Here is a 22,233-nt window from a genome sequence, read left to right on the forward strand (position 1 = left end):
GCGGCCGGAGTAGCAAGCAACCTCAGCTTCTGGTGGCCGAGCGGAAGCACCTCAAGCCACCGTTGCATTCCACCGGGCCCTGTTCCGCACCCCTGAAGCCGCAGCAACTCATAGAGATCGTGGATCTTCTTCGGACGAAATGCCTAGACGAGATGACAGAAAAGGGAAAGCCCCCCGAGCGGACGCATCGCCCGAGAGGATTAATCGCCAATTTTCAGAGGCTATTCTACGAGATCCTCTGCCGAAGCACTACGTGCCTCCGACGATCGGCGAGTATAATGGGACAACCGACCCAGACGATCATCTGGGTAAGTTTGATAACACAGCTACGCTCCATCAATGCACAGATGGAGTAAAGTGCCGAGTTTTTCTTACCACTCTCTCGGGATCGGCTCAACGGTGGTTTCGGAGGCTGCCGGACGGATCCATCACGAGCTTCAAGGATTTCCGGACGGCCTTCCTCCACCACTTCGCCAGCAGTCGGCGCTATCAGAAAACTAGTGTTAGTCTGTTTGCCATCAAACAGGAGCCGAGAGAGCCGCTCAGAGCTTATATCCAGCGGTTTAATCAGGTAGTCATGGATATTCCAACGGCCACCTCAGAGACAATGATGAACGCATTTACACAAGGCCTCGTGGACGGGGACTTCTTCCGCTTGCTCGTTCGGAAGCCGCCTCGAGACTATGACAATATGTTGCACCGAGCCAACGAGTACATCAACGTGGAGGAGGCCCAAGCAGCTCAAAGAAAGGAAGCTTCGACTGATCGGGCTCAACCTTCCGAGCGGAAGCCTCCCACCGCTCATCAACCGCCAAGAGGACCGAGGGCTGAAGCAATCCGCTCCCCCCATGCCAGGTCTCATGTGCAAGAGGTAGCTGTCGGCCGGTCCAAGAAAAAGAAGAAATGGACCCCGATGTTTTGCTCCTTCCACCGGACGGATACGCACAACACAAGGGATTGTCGAAGCCTTCCCTTAATTGCTCAGCCCATGCCCCGGAATGGCGGTCGGCGATGTCCATCATCCGATAGGCGGCAGAGACATCATGAGGCCGACAGGAGTCAACCTGATAGGCGACAACAACAGACTTCCGATCGGCATCGCTCACCAAGGCGGGAGAATCGCCGCATGTCTAGGGAACGGTCTCGACCGTCCGCTCGGGAAGAAGAAAATAGAAGCAATACATCCCGAGGCGAGATCAATATCATTGCTGGTGGGCCGACCGGAGGAGACTCCAACCGAGCGAGGAAGGCGAGCGTCCGACAACTCCAGATTCATGCGGTCGGCTGCAGTCAGGAAAGGGCGAGCGGACCCGAGATAAGCTTCGGGCCCAGAGACTTGGAAGGGGTCGAAGTGCCGCATGACGACGCTCTCCTCATCAAAGCGGTAATAGCGAATTGTACTATCCACCGCGTTTTTATTGATACAGGGAGCTCGGTCAACATCATCTTCAAGAAAGCATTCGATCAGCTGCAAATTGATCGAGCCGAGCTGCTGCCCATGACAACCCTCCTTTACGGGTTTACGGGCAATGAAGTCCTGCCGGTCGGATAAATCCGTCTGGCTATCTCGCTGGGAGAAGAGCCGCTCAGGAGGACAAGGACAGCAAACTTCGTGGTGGTCGACTCTCCTTCGTCCTACAATGTCATTTTGGGACGACCGACGCTCAGCGAGTTCCGAGCGGCCGTCTCCACCTTCCACCAGAAGATCAAGTTCCCCGTAGAAGACAAAGTGGGAGAAGTACGGGGAGATCAACTGGCCGCTCGGCGATGCTACATCGAGATGGTCCGAGCAGAAGCCAATTCCGCTCGGAAAACGTCCCGGATTGAGGTAAACGCCATCACAGAAAAGCCTCCCTCTTTAGTTTATGAAGAAAAAGAAGAAGTGCGGATACACCCGACCCGATCGGAAGCTACGACCTTCATCGCGTCCGATCTGGAGGCGAATCAAAAAGAGGAGGTGATCCAATGTCTCCAAAGGAATTACGATGTCTTCGTCTGGTCGACGCATGAGCTGCCTGGAATTTCGCCGAGCATAGCGCAGCATGAGCTACATGTCCGACCGGATGCACGACCAGTAAAGCAAAGAAAAAGGGACTTCAGCGCCGAGCAGAATTCCATCATCCGAGCGGAGGTGGAAAAACTTCTAGAGGCCGGCCATATACGCGAGGTGCAGTTCCCGACCTGGTTGGCTAACGTAGTATTAGTCTCCAAGCCAGGCAACAAGTGGAGAGTGTGCATAGATTTTCGGGATCTCAACAAAGCTTGCCCGAAAGATTTTTATCCTCTGCCCCGGATAGATCAGCTGGTGGACTCTACGGCCGGCTGTGAATTAATCTGTATGCTCGACGCCTACCAGGGCTATCACCAAGTGCCGCTCGCCCGTGAAGATCAAGAAAAAGTCAGCTTCGTGACGGCCGACGACACTTATTGCTATAATGTGATGCCGTTCGGATTAAAGAATGCGGGGGCCACATATCAGCGCTTGATGAATAAAGTATTCAGAGAGCAGATCGGGCGGAATCTAGAAGTTTATGTGGACGACATTCTCATTAAGTCCGTCCGAGCGGCCGATCTCTTCAAGGACATGGAAGAAACCTTCCGAACGCTACGCAAATATGGAGTCAAGCTATATCCCCAGAAGTGCCTGTTCGGAGCAAAAGGAGGGCGTTTCTTGGGGTATATAGTGACAGAGCGGGGCATCGAAGCAAATCCCAGCAAGGTGAAAGCTCTACAAGATATGCCGCCTCCAAGAAATACAAGGGAAGTGTAGCGTTTGGCCGGTCGGATAACCGCTCTGTCCAGATTCATCTCCAAAACCGCCGACCGGAGCCTTCCTTTTTTCAAGATCTTACGCAAGGCTACAAAATTTCACTGGGACGAAGAATGCAACCGAGCGTTCGAAGATTTAAAGGCATATCTGAATTCGCTCCCGGTATTAGCCAAGCCGACTATTGGTGAGCCACTTTGTATTTATCTATCCTCGACCGAGCAGGCAATCGGCTCAGCACTGGTGAGGGCGAGCGGAGAGGAGCCTGTGTATTTCCTTAGTCACATTTTAAAAGATGCTGAATCTCGCTACACTGGGCTCGAAAAGCTAGCTTTCGCTCTGGTCCTCGCCGCTCGGCGCCTTCGTCCATATTTCCTGGCGCATACCATCATTGTCAAAACCAATAGCCCGCTCGGGCGTGTATTGCTGAATCCAGAAGCGTCCGAGCGGCTCATTAAATGGACGACGGAGTTAAGTGAATTTGACATCCAATACCAGCCCCGCTCGGCAATCAAAGTGCAGTCCTTGGCGGATTTTGTGACTGAAGTTCAGAATTCAGAGCCGGAAGCTATGTGGAGAATATTTGTGGACGGATCATCCACTCGGCTCAGAAGCGGGATTGGGATACTGTTGCTCTCCCCTCAAGAAGAAAAGATGCACTTATCCGTCCGGCTGGATTATAAAGCTACAAACAACGAAGCAGAATATGAGGCCCTCATAGCCGGCTTACAGGCCGCCCGGCATGTAGGTGCCGGACGGGTAACACTCCATTCAGACTCCCAATTGGCCGCTCATCAGCTGACAGGCACCTTTGAAATCAACAACGCTCGGCTCAAGCTTTACGCTCAAGCCTTCGAGAAGCTCAAGACTGACTTCAGAGAAGTTATCATCCAAAAGATACCCCGAGCGGAGAACCAAGCGGCTGATGAGTTAGCCAAGCTTGCAAGTTCAATGACGCCGATCGCCATCCAGCAGCCAATTGAACAAGTATCTTTGGTGGCGCATGTCGATCGGATGGAGGGCCTCGCATTTCCGAGCGACTGGAGGACACCCATCACGGAGTTTCTGCGCTCGGGCGCCACATCGTCCGATCAGAATGAAGCTTAGTTGCTAAGGAGGAGAGCCGGTCGGTTCACACTCATCGGCGATCAGCTCTACAAGAAGGCTTTCTCCCGCCCGTTACTGAAATGCGTGAGCCCGGAAGACGTGGCGTATATCCTCCAAGAAGTGCATCAAGGATCCTGCGGTGGGCATCCGGGCGGACGATCGCTGGCTAAGAAGATCCTGTTGGCCGGGTACTTCTGGCCGACCTTACAAGCAGATGTCGCGAGAACCGTGTCGACGTGCCTTTCGTGCCAGAAATACCACAACTTCTATCACCGACCGATAGAGGAAATGGAGGCATCGACGGTCTCATGTCCGTTCGACCAGTGGGGAATGAATATCGTTGGTCCATTTCCTATGGCGACCGGACAGCGGAAATTTCTACTAGTGGCGGTCGATTATTTTTCCAAGTGGGTGGAAGCCGAGCCGCTAGCCAGGATCACCGAACAAATGGTCAAAAAGTTCATATGGCAACCCATCATCTGTCGGTTCGGCATCCCTCGCCGACTGATTTCCGACAACGGAAGGCAGTTCACAGGAAAGTTGCTTGAAGACTGGTGCAAAAGCTACGGCATCGAGCAGCACTTCACATCTGTAGCCTATCCCCAAAGCAACGGTCAAGCTGAAGTAGCCAATCGGGAGATTCTTCGCATTCTGCGCGCTCGGCTCGATCACTCTGGAGGAAGTTGGGTGGATGAAGTGCCGGGCGTCTTATGGGCCATCCGAACGACTCCAAAGGAAGGGACGGGCGTCACGCCCTTCCACTTGGTGTATGGCGGCGAAGCGGTCATTCTTGTTGAAGTCGGCGTCGAGTCCGCTCAGATCAAAAATTATGATGAGGACAACGCCGAGCGGAGGAACATGGAGCTGGATTTGGTCGAAGAAGAAAGAGCCAAGGTGTCCGTTCGGCTGATGGCATACCGACAGCGGATGAAGCAAAACTACAACCGCCGCGTAATCCCCAGATCATTCCAGGTCGGCGATCTTATCTGGAAGAAAGTCAAGCCGGTCGGCGACGTTGGCAAGCTTGAAGCCCCGTGGGCGGGTCCCTTCAAAATCATCGAAAAGCTCTGATCGGGCGCTTACTATCTGGAAGATGAGGACGGACGGCAGCTGGATCGGCCATGGAGTGCGAATCATCTCCAGCCTTATCGTGCCGGATGAAAGGTGCACTGGTGTAACACATATTTATGTATATTCTAGTTGCCCATGTCCTTGTAATGCAGGAAGCAGAAATGAATTAAAAGGATGGCTATCATTCCTGCCGAGCGGCTGTGTTAAAGATTAGCCATGAAGACCGTCGAGCTCCGACGTTAAATATCGAGAGACGAGCCGGCGTCTATAAACGTCCGAGCGGAAGACCGTCGAGCTCCGACGTTAAATATCGAGAGACGAGCCGACGTCTATAAACGTCCGAGCGGAAGACCGTCGAGCTCCGACGTTAAATATCGAGCCGGCGTCTATAAACGCCCGAGCGGAAGACCGCCGAGCTCCGACGTTAAATATCGAGAGACGGGCGTCTATAAATGTCGAGAGACCGCCGAGCTCGACGTTAAATATCGAGAGACGAGCCGGCGTCTATAAACGCGTCCGAGCGGAAGACCATCGAGCTCCGATTTAGAGACGAGCCGGCGTCTATAAACGCCCGAGCGGAAGACCGCCGAGCTCCGGCGTTAAAATCGAGAGACGGCGTCTATAAACCGTCCAGCGGAAGACCGTCGAGCTCCGGCGTTAAATATCGAGAGACGAGCCGGCGTCTATAAGCGTCCGAAGCGGAAGACCGTCGAGCTCCGACGTTAAATATCTAGAGATGAGCCGGCGTCTATGAACCCTCCGAGCGGAAGATCGCCGAGCTCGACGTTAAATATCGAGAGACGAGGGCGTCTATAAACCTCCGAGCGGAAGACCGTCGAGCTCCGACGTTAAATATCGAGAGACGAGCCGGCGTCTATAAACCCTCCGGCGAAAGGGCCGAATGCTCAGCGTATATGCAGACGCCGGCGTCCTGTAATGCAGGAAGCGAAATTAATTCAAAGGATGGCTAAGCGTACGCCGATCGGCAGTATCGAAGTTAGCCGCGAAGACCGTCGAGCTCCGACGTTAAATATCGAGAGACGAGCCGGCGTCTATAAACGTCCAAGCGGAAGACCGTCGAGCTCCGACGTTAAATATCGAGAGACGAGCCGGCGTCTATAAACCCTCCGAGCGGGGAATGCCTATAAAGAGAATACAATTGCCCCAGAAACTCACCCTCAATATCATTAAATCGTCTCTACGTTCCGCTCGGCCCAGAGCCAAAAATTACTTGCTCGATACATAACGAAGGATCTCTGCTATCAGAGCGGAAAATTAAGTAGGCGAAGTATTACATGTTTAGCCGAACGGCAGGGCAATGCCAGGCACTTGGTAAAAATCTCTTTCGAATACCAGAGGGGTGATAATGGGAGAGCGAATGAACACATATTTTGGTTATGTAAAAAGACAGCAAATATAAGGAAAACATTGCATTAAAGTTAAAGCTTTAGGTCGAGCGGCCCAATTACAAAAAAGGATGATATCCTGGCAAGTGGCTGAATTACAGAAAGCTACTCAATATAATCATAAAGGTCCCTGGGAATGTTATTCATAAGAGCCACCTAATCGCTGGCCGGAATAGCAGTAGACTCTGGGAGAAGACCCTTAGACTTCAGATAAGTGACGGTGGTGGTCATAGCCATGTCGAAAGCTGTATACATCCGCTCGCATATTTTCTCCGAGAATTCAGGCGAGCGGATGTAGCTCTGTCTTAAGGCTGCGACTCGACTAGGCTCGGCATCTTGATATTCTTTGAACGCCGCCTGGGAGCCAGTAAGGGCCTCATTCAGATTCTGAATCTTAGCCGCGTCGGCCGAGCGGCCCGCCTTCTCCCTGTCGAGCTACTCTGTCAATTCCTTTATCTTCAGCTCCAGGCCCCGAGCCTCAACGTTCTTCTTCTCCAGATCGGAGATAGCTGTATTCTTCCGAGTGGTGGCCAGGGTTATTTTTGTGTCAAGCGACTTGACTTGTCGCTCGGACTCGGCCAGGGCATGGGCCTGGTCGGCTGTCTTCTTCTGCTCGGCCGCCAGCAGGGTTTGAGCTTTCTTCAGCTCCTTTTGCAGCTCGGAATAGGAAGGGCCCTGAAGGCCGGACGGCCCAACTGCGGCCTTCAGTTGTCGTAGCTCTTCATCCACCAAGGCCAAGCGGTTGGAAACCGCAATTTCCTCCACCCATCTCTGGCAAAAGAAAATTATAGTTGTTAGCGGCCGATTGGTGTCGGCCTTTTTGCATGTCACTTGACACATCAAATTAATTAAAATTGAAACTCATTTAACATAAAGATAAGCGTTGTAGCAACGAGTCCCAAGTCATATTTTTCCAAGGATAACTAGTCAATGTGTATACATATCTAGAATTGATTTCAAATTGAATTATTGCATTAACAAGATCAACCAAGTTCTTCTATTTGACTCACATTACCCATTGTCTACATCTAATAAAATCAAGAATAGAGTTAAAGCAAGGGTAAGCTTATCTAGTATGATTCTCTTCTATCTCATCAAATTAATAACAATTAAACATCATTGATTCAAATTCTTCAACATCATTCCATCGAAGTAAACAATCAATAGCTCAAATTAAACATCCAACAATTAAACGTCATCACAATCCAATTCAACACTTAACTCAATCATCAAGTCTCCAATTCTCAATCACAAACAACACAATTAAACAAAGATTAGCATTGAAACTAGTTTACAGTCACTAAGATCAAAAATTAGATCTACACTAATAAAACAAAACCAAGTTAGTAGCTGAACATTCAAAATTAAACACTAGCTTAACTCTAGTTAGTAGCTAAACACTCTTTATGTATGAACCGAATTAAGGAATTTAAACTAGGTAATAAATTGCACTCTAAATCAGTAGCTGAATATGGATTTGAATACAGAAATTCAATGAAATCAAATTGCAAGGAAGAAAACAGAAATAAATTGCAACAAAATTGAAACAAAGATGAAGTTACAAAACTAGAAAAATCAGATCTGTTGTTCTGAGCCATGTGATGAACATTTTGACCTAATTGATAGAAAAGCAAAGAAAACAAACGTTTCACACACACAAATCCTTGACGCAAGCTTTCTTCTCCCTGCTGTCAACAGAATTGCCTCAGAGAACGCCCTTGTGGCAATCGGCAGCAGGTCTCGAGCTTCCAACTAATCCACCGGATGATCTTAGCCTCAGAGAACGCCCATATGGCTCACACCCGAGTGGAATTCACAAGGCACAAGGAAATAGTGCCGGAATCTGAAGATGTGCAAACTCCAATCGATTGATCAGACTGATTCTGGAGTTGCTGATGGAATGGAGAACGCAAGTGTGATCGGAACCTCAGAGAACGCCCATACAGCTCCGGTGATGATGGAAATCGCGGATCGGAGAACGCCCCTGCATCCGGATTGTGAAATGGACAGAAACCAACTGCGCGGTCTGGAGAACGCCCCTGCCGCTTCTGTGACCTCGGTCGATGATCGCCGTCAGCTCATAGATCGTCGCCGGTGAAGATCGCTAGCTCATGGATCTGGAATGGAAGAAACGGGAACTCGGTGTCGCGGCGGAGAAGATGATGCACTGTAGCACAAAATCGCGAGGAAGCCGAGCCCGAGCACTGTAGCTTCTTGCGAGGTTTTTATATCCCTTTCAAATTAAATCCGACGGCTGAGAATCATCGGAGCTTGATCAACGGTGGGAAATAACCTAAAATCTGATCCAACAGTACTTATCTTCATCTACGGTCCAGATCTACTCCTCATTAGGTCGGATGGACCAGATGCTTGACGGATGACCCAGATCTCTCCAATCTTCAACGAACGGTCCAAATCGATCTAGGTCTTGATCGCCTCATTTTGCCCTAGCTTTGAGCCCAAGTGTGGTCCAATCTGATCGGGTCCATGACCCTTTTGATGCCTACAAAATAATAAACAAACATTAGCACCAAAATACCATGAAAATAGGCTAATTTGCAATTAAGTCCAAGATTGATACAATGTATAAAAATGTAATGTAAATATGGGCTCTATATATGAAAACTACATCAAACCATGATTATATGAATGAGAATAGTATAGTAAAATCATGGTTATCACCGATCGGAAAGAATGCATACAAAACTTCGTAGAGCAAACTTACCCCCGTGGCCTCCCGCATGTGGCTATTGGCCAAGTTTTCGAGGGGGATCAGCGTTGTGGGTGCCCGAGCATCGGCCCACATCTCAGCTAGGGGCCCTTTCAAGGTGATGGTGTGTTCGGGCACGGTTGGACGGTCGGCCTCTGGCAGCAGCTCTTCAGTCGGTAGGTGAAGAGTGACCCGAATCGTGCGAACGTGACCGGGGGTCGTCCGACCGGCAGTCTGAAGGGGATCAGAAGCCGGCGCAGAAAACTGCGAATGAATGGTCGAGCGTTGGACTGAGTGACGAGCGGGCGGAAGGGTGCTGATTGGAATAGCCTCCACTGGAGCGACTGGCTCATCCCAGTCCGAAGGAGTCCGGTCGGACGAGATGGTTTCGGTCTCTGGCGCCTTGCCCCGAGCAGTTGCAGTGACCCGCTCGGATGGTTGGACCGCGGAGGTTGCCGACCACAGGGGAGTCTCCACTCGACGCCTCTTTTGTAAGGGCTGCTCCTCCTCCCGAGCGGAACCTTCCTCGGGGGCAGTTCGTTCTCTTGAGGGGGTGGCGCCGCTAGCCACATTTTGTTGGGAAGCTTGAGCGGTCGACTCAGCTTGAGTTCCGCTCTCTCCTTCATGGGATCCGACCGGCTGGATACCCAGCGCTTCCATCTCTTTGGCAGCCGCGGCTTCTAACGCTGCCGCCTTTCTCTTCAGAACGCCGGCCATCACCGAGTCCATAACGATGTCAGCTGCAGGAGAAAGAAAAGAAATCAGTTAGCAATTAAAGCAAATGCCCAAGCAAAATTCTTACCGAAGCCGGTCGGAAGAGGAGTCCGTATAGGACTCAGCCCGAAGATGTACATCACTCCCTCGTGAAGAAGTTTGTTGATGTCAAGTCGCAGACCGGCCAGTATATTTGCAGCGTGGAGATAGTCCGGTCGGGTCTTGAATTTCTTCAACTCGGGAGTGGGAGGTAGGCTGACCTGCCACTGGGTCGGGAAGTTGGCCCGATCGGGCATACGGATGTAGAAAAAATAATCCTTCCAATGTTTATTGGAAGTAGGAAGTTTGTTGAAAAAGACCAAGCCGGGCCGAGCTTGGAACATGAAGGTGCCCAGCTCGGCTTGCTTGAGGTAATAGAAATAAAAGAAGACCTCCGGTCGGAGGGGGATGTTTTGAATCTTAAACAAAACGACAACACCGCAGAGGAGACGGAAGGTATTGGGTACTAAACTGCCGAGTGGCACACCGAAAAAATTACAGACATCTATGATGAAAGGATGTACAGGAAAACGAAGACCGGCGGTAAACTAGTCTCGGAAGACACAGAAAGCCTCACGCGGCGGCCTGTGAGGCCGAGCAGAAGGACCAGCTAAGCGAATTTCGAAATCCTCTGGGATTTCGAAATTGTCTGTCAAAATATCGAAGTCCCGCTGTTCGAATCGGGACTGCATGGTGGTGTACCATGGGCCGAGCGACTGATCTTCGGGATTGGAAGAGCTAGCCATGGGCCGATCAGAAGGAATCAAAAGGCAAAAAGGCAGGAGAAAAGCAACAGCAAACGAAAGGAGGTTTCAAGGATCGAAACTGAGAAAGAAATGCGGAGGAAACATCGGAAAGGAGGAAGGAAAGATATAAAACCTTGCTGCGGGGAAAGGGACAAGGAAAAGGAGTCGGAGAGCAGAAACAGGATCGCCGGAGCTCCAAAGCGCAGGAGGTAATGGTCAAAATCGCGGAGGCAAGTGAGGGAGAGAAGGAAACAAAGAATTTATAGGGTGAAGGCCGGGCGGCCTCCACCGTTGGATCCAGGTCACAGGAATCAAAGCATGCATCGAGCCGTCCATTTCGAATCGCTTCGATCACATCAAAACACCATGCCACCGCCGCTGTACGCCGATGGCAGTGCTCCACGTGGCATTCAATCATTCGGAGCATTTAATGAAAGCATGCTCAACCTTAATGTCGAAGATTGGCGCAGAACACGAGGAGATCCGGTGAATGCCATTGTTGATTCGCTTAAGGCTACCTCTATGGTTGGCCGAGCGGAGGATACCAGCACGGAGGAGCCGCTCGGCCAGATTCTTAGTCCAGTCAGTTGGACTATTCGCCTCCTTCGACTAGACTTGAATGGAAGGCAAGTGATCCGGTAGTAAGAACAGGGGACCCCGGCCCTGTGGAGTCAACGCCACGTGGAAGTCACATTGGCAGTTGTCCATCCGGAGAGGGTCGGGTCCGACCGGACGGCCGGCCGGCCGTCCGGTGGAATCGAACGTCCGGGGAGGGATGGGTCCGATCGGCTGGCCGACCGGCCGATATTCGGCTGATGGTTAAAGGCGCCCTGTCGAAATCAGGGTTCCGGCGCTCAGTGGAAAAGGTCGCGGGGCCGAGCGGACTTAACGCTCGGCCAAAGCCATAAGGTAACACTGCTAATAGTCTCTATAAAGCACGTGATGGAGGATCTCCCCAAGTAAACCACCGCATATGTCCGGCCGGATGTTGAGGGAGCTGTCCGCCTGGAAGCCAGATCTGGAGCAAAGGGGAAAAGGACAAGGAACGTCTTTTTCTGACGGCAGGTATGTTTCACGTGCGGGCCATGCTCCAAATCTTGTGACAGGGGATTCCGCTGTCCCATCGAGGACATGCTGAGACTGTAGCAGTATGGGTTAGGGAAGCTCACTGACAAGTCCTTACTGGAGTATGGGCCATGGACACGTGTACACCTCGGTAGGTGTACACTCACTTCTTCGCTGCCCTATATAAAGGCCCTCATTCTTCGCCGGAGGTACGCATTCTACGAGTTTTAAAGCCACTGTTTCTTTCTTGAGCTTCGCCTGACTTGAGCGTCGGAGGGTCGTCGCCGGGAACCCCTTCCCGGCCCGACTTCTGTGCAGGTTCGCCGGAGCTTCGTGCCACCAGTCGAAGATCCACGACAGCAGTCGAAGAGCGCCCCGTGCCTAGCGTCCGTTGATTCAGCATTCGGACAGGATCATATGTCAAGGGTTGAAAGGGGGGTCATCTAAAGTGATGAGAAATTTTGACATGTGTCAAGGGTTGGAAGGGGGGTCATTTAAAGGGATAAAAGATTTCGACATGTGTCAAGGGTTAGAAGTGGGATAATTTAAAGGGAGGGGAGGTTCTGACATATGTCAAACATTGAAGAGGGGTAATTTAAAGAGAGGGGGGTGTTTTGACAGATGTCAATGGTTGGAGAATGACGAATTTAAAAGGAGGAAGTGTTTTGACAGGTGTCAATAGTTGGAGGATGGGTAATTTAAAGAGGGTGAGAGATTTTGACATGTGTTATATGTCAATGGTTGGAGGGAGGGATGATTTAAAGGGAGAGAAGATTATGACATGTGTTAATAGTTGGATGCGGGTAATTTAAGTGTCAAATTAGGAATGTAATTTAAAGGAATGGAGTAATTTAATAATTATATAAAATAAAAAAAATTAAAAATTTTGATAAAAAAATAATAAACAAAATTGATTAAAGAAATAAAACTAAATAAATATTAAAAAATTAAAAACATAATAAATAAAATTAATTAAAAATAAAACTAAATAAAAATTAAATAAAATTTAAAAAATATAAGTATTAATGAAAAATAATAAAAAAAATTAATTAAAAAATAAAATTAAATAAAATTAAAAATATATATAAGTATTAATGAAAAATAATAAATAAAATTGATTAAAACTTTAAACTAAATAAAGATTTTAAAATATATAAACTAAATAAAAATTTTAAAATATATAAGTATGAATGAAAAAAATTAAAAATAAAATTAATTTTAAAAATAAAATTAAATAAAATTAAACTAAATAAAAATTTAAAAATATATAAGTATGAATAAAAAAATGAAAAATAAAATTAATTAAAAATAAAAAATAAAAAATAAAAAATATGTAAGTATGAATATATAAGTATGAATTAAAAAAATTAAAAATAAAATTAAAAAAAAAACAAAAAATTGAAAAGGAGGTTACATTCGTCTTTTGGCGGGGGAGAGAGGGGAGGTGGAGGGGATGTACGTTGACCGGGGGAAAAAAGCAATTTGCATATATATATATATATATATATATATATATATATATACCAATATTTTTTTTTTAACAGAAATAAAGTAGATTAACAGTAAATAATAACAGAAGTAGATTAACAGTAAACAAAAATAACTTGACAGTAAACAGTAATTGTAAAACAGTAATAGTTAACAGTAAATAGTAAACAGTAAATAGTAAACAGGAAATAGTAAAAAAAAAATACAGTTATAGTGAAGTGCAGAAATAAAGTAGATAGTCACAATACCGTGATGGTATGGTTAAATATATTGACTTTTTTTTTTTTTTAACTAAACTGCTTTCTTTTCTTGTTTGTTTTCCAGGGAGCCTCACCTGTTCAGGACCTCACCTTTCAATCAGTGCCCCGGCTTATGCGTAAGTTTTTGGGCTGCTACCCTTCTTACTTAGCCCGCACAGGTCTTATATGATTTTGGTTATTCCTGATACAGTTACTGTTCACCTATCGGTTACTAAGACAAGGACTGAGGAAAAGAACCAAGACGAAAGAGACAGAAACTTAGATTATCAGTATAAAACAAGCAACAAGCATAGATCTTATTTAATAGAGAGTTTTTACAGAGAGTTACATAAAATTTTTACATAAAGATAGCTTACATAGAAGACAACATATATTACATAAAAGTACCGAATTTTTACATAACTTAACAGAGAGAACTTACAAACACACTTGCGCAAACTTGAAGAACAGCGGAAGAGTATGGACAGTAGTGAGTGCAGTGGGGGAAGTGGATGCCTCAACAAGAGAGTTTTGGGGTCCTTTTATAGGAGGAGGAGAGAGCTTTTCTTGGAGGAGAAGGAAAGCAGAGAAAGAGAGGGGCCTGGAAAGAGAAAGCTTGGCGAAGGACAAGTGGAAAGTCTAAGAAATGGAAAGGGGGCCTGGTAAAAGAAGGGTTTAGTTGAGAGGACAGATGGCTTCTTTTAGGTGGGTGGACATAATGGCTAGGTGGCAGAAAAAATGTCAGGAATGATGTTTTTGGTAGATGTTACTGTAGTGTTGTGTTTTTGGGAGAGGACGTCATGGATGACATTACTTTATTAAGTCTCCATTAAGTTGTCGAGGTTATTGTCACTGGTAAGGTCCAGAGAGGGAGTTTGTGAACTTCCGGCTAAGTCTGACTGCATACTTCTGTGGAGTGCTGCTCTATATGCTCTAGCAGAGAGGACAGAGCTGGCTAGTCTCTTCTGACAGTATCTTTCAATTTTTCTTTTATAATGTTGAAGCAATGTAGTATGCTGTGTTTTGAAGGAGAAAGGGAGGAATCTAGTTCCCATATCTTTTAGCCAATAGATCTTCTCAGTGTAAGTTTCTCCTACTAGGAAGTAATTGTCTGGATCTGTCAAGCGATCCCAAGCCCAATTAGTTCCTTGTACTGATGCTCTCCAATGCTTTAATTGATCTTCAATAGTAGGAAGAGCTTCCCAATGGAGATCGGGGTCAGATGGGTAATCTTCAAGTTCTGTTTGGATACCCCCGACTTCATTGATATCCAGCTTAACCAGATGTTTGGCTGGTTCAATATTAAGGTTAAGCCATTCCGGTGGAGAGCTGTCAAAAGTACATACAACAAACGTTTCCTCTTCTTCGAGGGCCAGAGAAATAATAGTACCAAGCTTTTTAGGAAAATCTTTAACAGAATCTGGATCATGTATCCAGACTTTGTATAGTAGTCCATAGTCCATCAGAAGAAAAGGAGTAATAAGCCTTCCTTTGTATGAAATTGCTTTATACCTTTCATAGTCTAAGTTGGCTTTTCGGAAGGAATATAGCAACTGGCATGGACATCCGTATTTAGCAGAGTCTTCACAGGTTGACCCAATTTTCTGACATTTAAGTTTTGGGCCAAATTCTGCTTCATATGTAATAGTTAGCCCAGGAGGGGGATTTTTGTGGAAGACCTTTAATGCTTCACATAATTCAAAAAATGTCTGTAGTGTAGATTGTTCTGCTAGGTTCCGAACGTAGGAATTGATATCCTCAGGTATAGTGTTGGGCAGGCCCAATATATGGGCTGCAGATGTTCTTTGAGCAAAAGTTGTAGCAGCTTGTTCTTTTAACTGGGCCAGTGTTAGATAATTGGCCCGTTGTGGTTTCTTTTCTTCTAATGTTGTGGAAGAGGAAGGAGACCCATGAGTTCCTTCAGTAATTTGTGCATATGTAGGAGTTTCTTCTGATTGTGAGCTAGTTGGCACCATAGTTGTTGTTTTTAATAAAGTGCTAATAAAGAAATTAGCACCAAGTTGAGTCCTGGCAGCATTAAAGGCTTCTTCAAGTGAATAATACCCTTTGAAGAAAGGATGCTCTAAGCCTTGTATGGCCATATTTGTTTCCTCCCAAGTAGCATATACCCCAGCTTGTGGCCCAGAAAAGACTACATAGCAAGAGAATTTCTTGCCTGCTGGCTTTTGTATGGTTGTTAGAAAGTAGTTTGTTAAAGCATTTATGACTGCTATCTTGTGTCCGGAGCTACCAGGGATGGTAGGAATGTGCCAAATGTTATCTATCAAACAGTGTTGAATGTGATCTAGTTTGTCTCTGAATAAAGAGCGAAACTGATCTTCTTGCTGTGTAAACTGTTGTAGTTCTTGTGTTCCAAATCTTAATGTTTTAGTAGCAAACGATGTGCGAACTTTCCTTGGCCGATCCATTACCTAAACAAAAATTTGTTAGTGGAGTAAACGAGATAAAGTATCAGCTAAAGAATTGTTAATTCCTTTTATATGTTCCCAGTGAATACGTAAACCTTTATTAATAATAGTATCTGTGAATTTTAGCCATCTCTTAGTACTTAATCCTTTTCTTAATCCTTTAGTTTGTTGGCTATACTTGACTATAGCTTCGCAGTCGGTTCGAATGGTAATTTCTTGCTTATTACAAATGAATAATCTGAAGGCTTCTAGACAATAAATAACTGCTAATATTTCAAAATCTAACAAGGTAAGATGTCATTTTTCTTGAAATTTTCCAGAGGCATATCTGCATAAGGTTTCTGTAGTTTTAGGGTCATACTTGGATGTTTTTCTAAATAAAATTCCTCCCCATCCTGTTTCACATCCATCTGTTTCGATGACTAAATAGTCAGCATCAAGTGGTAGTGTTAACATGGGAATTGTTTTTACTAATTCTTTAATCTGTTTTACAAGTGCTATATCTTGTTGATTAAAGTGTTTTTGTCCTGTTAAGGAGGTTTTGTTGTATAAGGGGCCGCTGATTTTTCCTATATTTTTTAAATAAGGTCTAGCATAATTTAGGAGTCCTAAAAAGGCTCTTAGAGTTTTAGTGTCTTCCATCTTATCCGGAAAAGCAAGGATTTTGAAAGTAATATGAGGTTGAAGGGGCTATTTTCCTTGTTCTATTTCTGCTCCTAGAGAATCAATATGAGTAGTGGCTATTGTCATTTTTTTTCGAGATACTATAAGACCATGTTTCTCAAATAAATTAAATATAATATGAAGATGAGCATAATGTTCTTGTTTAGTCTTAGAGAAAACTAAAATATCATCTATATACACACAAGTGAAAAGAGAAAAATCTCGAAAAATGTCATCCATTTTCCTTTGGAATATTTGAGGAGCGACCTTAAGGCCAAAAGGCATAACAAGCCACTCAAAATGTCCTTCGGGACAGGAAAATGCTGTCCATTCAATGGACTCAGGATGCATTTTAACTTGCCAAAATCCTGATTTCATGTCAAATTTTGAGTACCATTTTGAGTTTTGGATTTTATTTAAGAGTTGGTCTTTGTCGGGAATTTTATAACCGTCTTCTTGACAATTATCATTTAGTCTCTTGTAATTAAATACCATTCTAGATTGGCCACGTTTTTGTTCTGATCCTTTATTAACTATAAAAGCTGGACTTCGGTGCCTAGATGTAGACCTTTGAATGGCTCCTAAAGTTAAGAGTTGGTTAATATGCATTTTACATTCTTCAGTTTCCCAATTTGTATATTTTAAGTCTTGGGTCTTAATTGTAAGGTCTGGATTAATGATTGATAGCTTGCAGTATACTTTATCTCTGTCCCAATATTTAGTAGGATTTTCTCCAATTATTTCTAATTTTTCTAATCTAGAAATGAGAGAGTCTAAATCAGGTTTATGTGTGTTTATTAATTGAAGTAACTGTTGTGGGAGTATAAGATCATGTGGGATACAGGTGTCATCAGTTATAGGGCTTGACCAGCCAAGTGGGGCTAGTTTTCCGAGTCTTGGTAGTCAGAAAAAGCTAGGGCACAGGTCTGGTTATCCGGTTGTGTCTTCTTACTAGGTTGTTTACAGGCATTTTTAGGAGAACATTGACAAGATGTGTTTTCTGAAGGTAGAAGTTCTATATGGGATTTTGTATTTAAGGGATGGACAATAGAGGGATAGTCTGATACTATTGGAGATATTATGGGTGAGGAAAAGAAAAGAGCATAATCCTTAGTTAGAAGACAAGCTCTATCTGATGCTACCAGAAAATTTAAACCTAGGATTAAATGAATATTAGGATGTAAGAGTGGCTTAATCCATAGCTTAGGAAGTGAGAGTGGTGTGCCGTATTTACCACAGTTGTCATAAAATCTTAGATGGGTGTTAGTAACAAATTGCGTGCAAGCTAACTGTTGGCCATCAAATTGTGTACTTAGTAATGGTTGTGATGCTGTTTTTATAAAAGTTTTCGGTAAGACAGAAAGAAGTGTATTTTCATCTATGGTGGAGTTGGTAGCTCCACTATCTAAAAAGGCATGTAGGGTGAATTCATGGCCATGGATATTTACTAGACATTTGACTCTAATGTCTAAAGTTTTTCCTGTATTACATATACTAGAGGCTTTTATAAAGACTAGATCTCGATCTATTACATCTGTTGGTATAAGTTGTAAACCTTTTCCTTTATCAAGGGTAACCTGAGAAGAAGAATGTGATAAAATAGATATATATATATATATATATATATATATATGTATATATAAAATAGACTCTCTGAACTGCAGGCTTATCTTGACGGCAACGTGGCAGACTTCTACGACCAAGCGATACACACTCTCTAGAACAGTTGAAACTTCAGAAGGAAGCTTCTGGGTCTCTCAAAGTAAATAAAACAACTTAAAATACTTAATTTCATATGATTTTTTACGTCAACTTTTTGGGGCCTTAAATCTCGAAAGCTTGGAAATTGTAATCTGCAGCCCTAAATTGAGTCGAGCAGCCACAGAGTTAGTTCGAGCGGAGATGGCAGCGGCGGTGGGGAGGATGAAGCTGGGCTCGCAGGGGCTGGAGGTCTCCCGCCAGGGCCTGGGCTGCATGGGCATGTCCGCCCTGTACGGTCCGCCCAAGCCCGAGCCCGACATGGTCGCCCTGATCCACCACGCCGTCGCCTCCGGCGTCACCTTCTTCGACTCCTCCGACGTCTACGGCCCCTTCACCAACGAGGCCCTCCTCGCGAAGGTACAAGAACTCATTTGGTCATTCGCTTCCGATTTAATTTAAGGAAGATAATCGAAGGCCGGCCTTCGATTATATGGTTAGGCTTTTCGAGGGGGAATGAGGAAGAAGGTGGAGGTGGCCACCAAGTTCGGCTACCACATCGTCGACGCGGCGAACTTCGAGATCCGCGGCGACCCAGCGTACGTGAGGGCGGCCTGCGAAGGCAGCTTGAAGCGGCTGAATATCGACTGCATCGATCTCTACTACCAACACCGAGTCGACATTCGAGTCCCCATCGAGGTCACGGTCAGTGATCGAGTTGCAAAACTAATTCCTCATTCATTTTTTTTTTCCGAATCAATAGTGAGACGTCCCAATTTTCTTAATCTGTTAAAAAAATATTCACGCTTGTTCATCCAATATTCATATTCATATTGTAACAACTATGAAACTGTAGCTGCTCTACCAATCCAAGTGTTGTGTTGTTAGATCGGAGAACTAAAAAAGTTAGTTGAAGAAGGCAAAATAAAATACATCGGATTGTCTGAGGCATCCGCTTCGACCATCAGGCGGGCGCATGCCGTCCACCCCATCACTGCAGTGCAGCTCGAGTGGTCTCTCTGGTCCAGAGACGTAGAACAAGATATTATTCCTACTTGCAGGTCAAAACCTTACAATTTAACTAACTTCATCTAGTTCTATATTTCCATTTCATTCGTCTTTGAACTGATTTTTCAATTGTTAATTTTGCTGAATTCTGCAGGGAACTTGGTATCGGAATCGTCGCGTATAGTCCTTTGGGAAGAGGGTTTTTCTCTTTGGGACCAAAAATAGTCGAAACACTAACCGATTATGATTTTCGCAAGGTGATGATTGATTACCTAAATTATTTTAATTTCACTATCTAGTTTTGTTAAGCAAAGTCACTACTGAATGAATGATCAGATGGTGCCTAGATTTCAGCCGGAGAACCTTGCTCAAAATGGACTAATATTTGAAGGTGTGAGCGAAATGGCGAAGAGGAAAGGGTGCACCACTTCGCAATTGGCCTTGGCTTGGGTCCATCACCAGGGGCCTGATGTTTGCCCCATCCCCGGCACCACCAAGATCGAAAATTTCAATCAAAATATTGGAGCTTTGTCGGTAGAGCTCACTCGGGAAGAAATGGTCGAGCTCGAGTCGTTTGCCGCGGCGGATGCCGTGATGGGTGATCGGTATGCGACCACCTCGGGCACGTGGAGGGAATCTGAGACCCCTCCTTTGTCTTCGTGGAAGGGCCGCCAATGAACGTAACAAGAAAAACTCTAACTCCTATCGAATAAAAGAGCTTGTCTAGCTTCACATCTAGATTGAATAAAAGAGCTTTCTTTGGAGTATTGGAGCTCTAATCGCATTTATGTTTAATTTGGTGAAGTCTTGAAAGATCAATTTGCATTGTCTCGCAATCCTTTAATAGACGTTAACACTTACACAATAGCATGTGTCTTTTCCTAAACGAGATTGTTCGAGTTCAAAAAAGGCTGTTGAGACAACGAAGGTAACTCGAACTCGAAAAGACTTTTGATTCAAAATTGTTGGTATTACTTATCTATTTGGTAGATTTACATGTTAAATGTATAACACACTGTTTTGTCATAGAAATCTGTTATCCAATTTCTATTATTAAAGCTGAAGAATTATGAAACGAAACTTCTTTGATCCCATCAAATAACGACAACGACTCTCGATTCTGGCTGGATTTACAGTTGTAGAACAATTCGATTCGTATATATTTGCTTCAGAAACAAATCAGCTGCTTCACATGAACCCACTTTCTCGTTCTAGTAGCAACTTGGAAGAAAATTCCTCCACAGAGAAGCACCGTTTTGCTGACTAGTCTTCTTCTCCACAAAAGCATCACGAACAAACAAGACACGAAGAGATTCAACTCTTTTTTGCTTCCACTAAAACATCAACGTCAATTAGAACTTGCATTTCTTGTCCTGCGTTTTGGCGTCAAGTGGACCAAATTAAACAAAGGCATATTTTTCAGAATCTGAAATTTGAGAAATAGAAACGAGATGTTCAGTCATACCCAACACATGATTGACAGACACTCTTCGGAGTCACAGTGTCTGGATTTGATCTCGCATTCATTGTCAACGGTGACAATTGCATGATTCCCTTCATATTTGTGAAGATTTGACAAGGAGGATTTTACCCAATTAGAAGTGGTGATCTCGAAGAAGTTTGAGAGACCTATCAACAAAAAAATGATACCAGACAAGAATATATCCGATCGCCAAGTTTGGTTTAGCAAAATCTTTCGATGCGACCAAACTTGCTCTTTTGAATTTCATTTTTTTTTTGTTGGGCTATGAGTTAGTAGGTTAGTGGGTTCTATGTGATCAAGTGTTAATGGATGTCAATATTTGTATTATGGAGTTAAAGATTTAATGGTTATAATATTTTTATATTATACATTTATTTATTTATTGTACACTTTTATTTATTTATTTATTTAATATATTAATAAAAAATTTATTGACAGATATATGAATGTTATTAAAAATATTATTGCACTAACCAACACAACTCAAACCATAAACAAGTCATCGGTTTTTCCATGGAAAATAGGGCGCAATCGCTGCCACGACAGCCTCATTCCTGTAACCACTTTTTTGCCACATGTAACCACTTTTTGGCCGCAATTTTATTTGCCTAAATCAGCTGATGTTGTCAGAAAAGTCATAACATTACTGTTTGTTTTTCTTTGGGCAGAGCTCCCTTAAGCTTTTCTTTTTAATCAACGGTAATGTAAATATTTTTAAATCAGTTAAATATGTCAAATTATGTGCGTGGCCCATAAATTTTTTAAATCGTCTATTTTTAGATATCTAACTTTTTTTTTAATAAATCCCTCTTAGATTTGTAAGATAATCTTCTTTTAACCCTTCAATTTTTTTTTAAATAAATGAGCTCTTGAATTTTTTTCAATTGTCTAGTCCTCCAAATTTTTTTTAACAAATTAGACATCCAATTTTTTTAACTGATGACTCGTGGTTCCTCCGTTAAATTTTTCTGAAAAAATTGATGAAAACTATGAAAAGTGTCTTTCTTTTAAAGGGCTAAAACATAAAAAAATAGACAGATCTCATACCAATAAAAATATAACATAAAACATAACAGTCGAGTATAGCACTAGTAACATCCTTCCACAAAGGCCATTGTCTCTACAGCTCGATAGTAATGATAGCCTCGTTGGTAGTGAATCGACTGTATCTGCTCCTTGTGGTGGTATCCCAACCGGGTCTAGCGGAGGTGCGGCAGTGGAATGCGGCTGCGACACGCCAGCAACGGTCTCTTTGTCGAAGATATCCCTAGAGCAGCACTTTGAAAATTGCTAAGATGACCACGGAATTTTAGTCGAACATCTTGTTGGTGATGGATGCTTTTTACCCCTTTAAAAGACACGCAGGAGACACGTTTTATAGTTTTCGTCAATTTTTTTATAAAAACTTGACGGAAGGGCCACAAGTGACCAGTTAAAAAAGTTGAATGATTGATTTGTTCAAAAAAAAATTGAAGGGCCAAAAATAAACGATTAAAAAAGTTTAAGTACTGATTTATTCAAAAAAAAAAAAAAATTGGTTGGAGTGCTAAAAGTAAATGATTGAATACAGAGGTAATAATAAACTAGATAATATTGAATC

General features: G+C 44.3%; 1 protein-coding gene across 1 annotated transcript; it reads left to right on the plus strand.

Annotated features, from left to right (window-relative positions):
• The first annotated feature begins 18,282 nt into the window (after nt 1–18,282).
• On the plus strand, nt 18,283–20,015 carry LOC121971663 (probable aldo-keto reductase 2). The gene is made up of 5 exons (XM_042523026.1): nt 18,283–18,562; nt 18,644–18,847; nt 19,031–19,203; nt 19,305–19,407; nt 19,487–20,015. The coding sequence occupies exons 1-5, from the start codon at nt 18,347–18,349 to the stop codon at nt 19,826–19,828; spliced, it is 1,038 nt and encodes a 345-aa protein (XP_042378960.1). The 5' UTR covers nt 18,283–18,346; the 3' UTR covers nt 19,829–20,015.
• Nucleotides 20,016–22,233: the final 2,218 nt, after the last annotated feature.

Source organism: Zingiber officinale, chromosome 4A (genome assembly GCF_018446385.1).
Source record: "Zingiber officinale cultivar Zhangliang chromosome 4A, Zo_v1.1, whole genome shotgun sequence".
Lineage (NCBI taxonomy): Eukaryota > Viridiplantae > Streptophyta > Magnoliopsida > Zingiberales > Zingiberaceae > Zingiber > Zingiber officinale.

Excerpts from the sequence above, each read along its gene's own strand:
- LOC121971663 (XM_042523026.1), top strand. The coding sequence starts at position 18,347 with ATGGCAGCGGCGGTGGGGAGGATGAAGCTGGGCTCGCAGGGGCTGGAG. Across the intron at positions 19,204-19,304 it reads GATATTATTCCTACTTGCAG|GGAACTTGGTATCGGAATCG; the intron begins GTCAAAACCTTA and ends TGAATTCTGCAG. Across the intron at positions 19,408-19,486 it reads CCGATTATGATTTTCGCAAG|ATGGTGCCTAGATTTCAGCC; the intron begins GTGATGATTGAT and ends ATGAATGATCAG.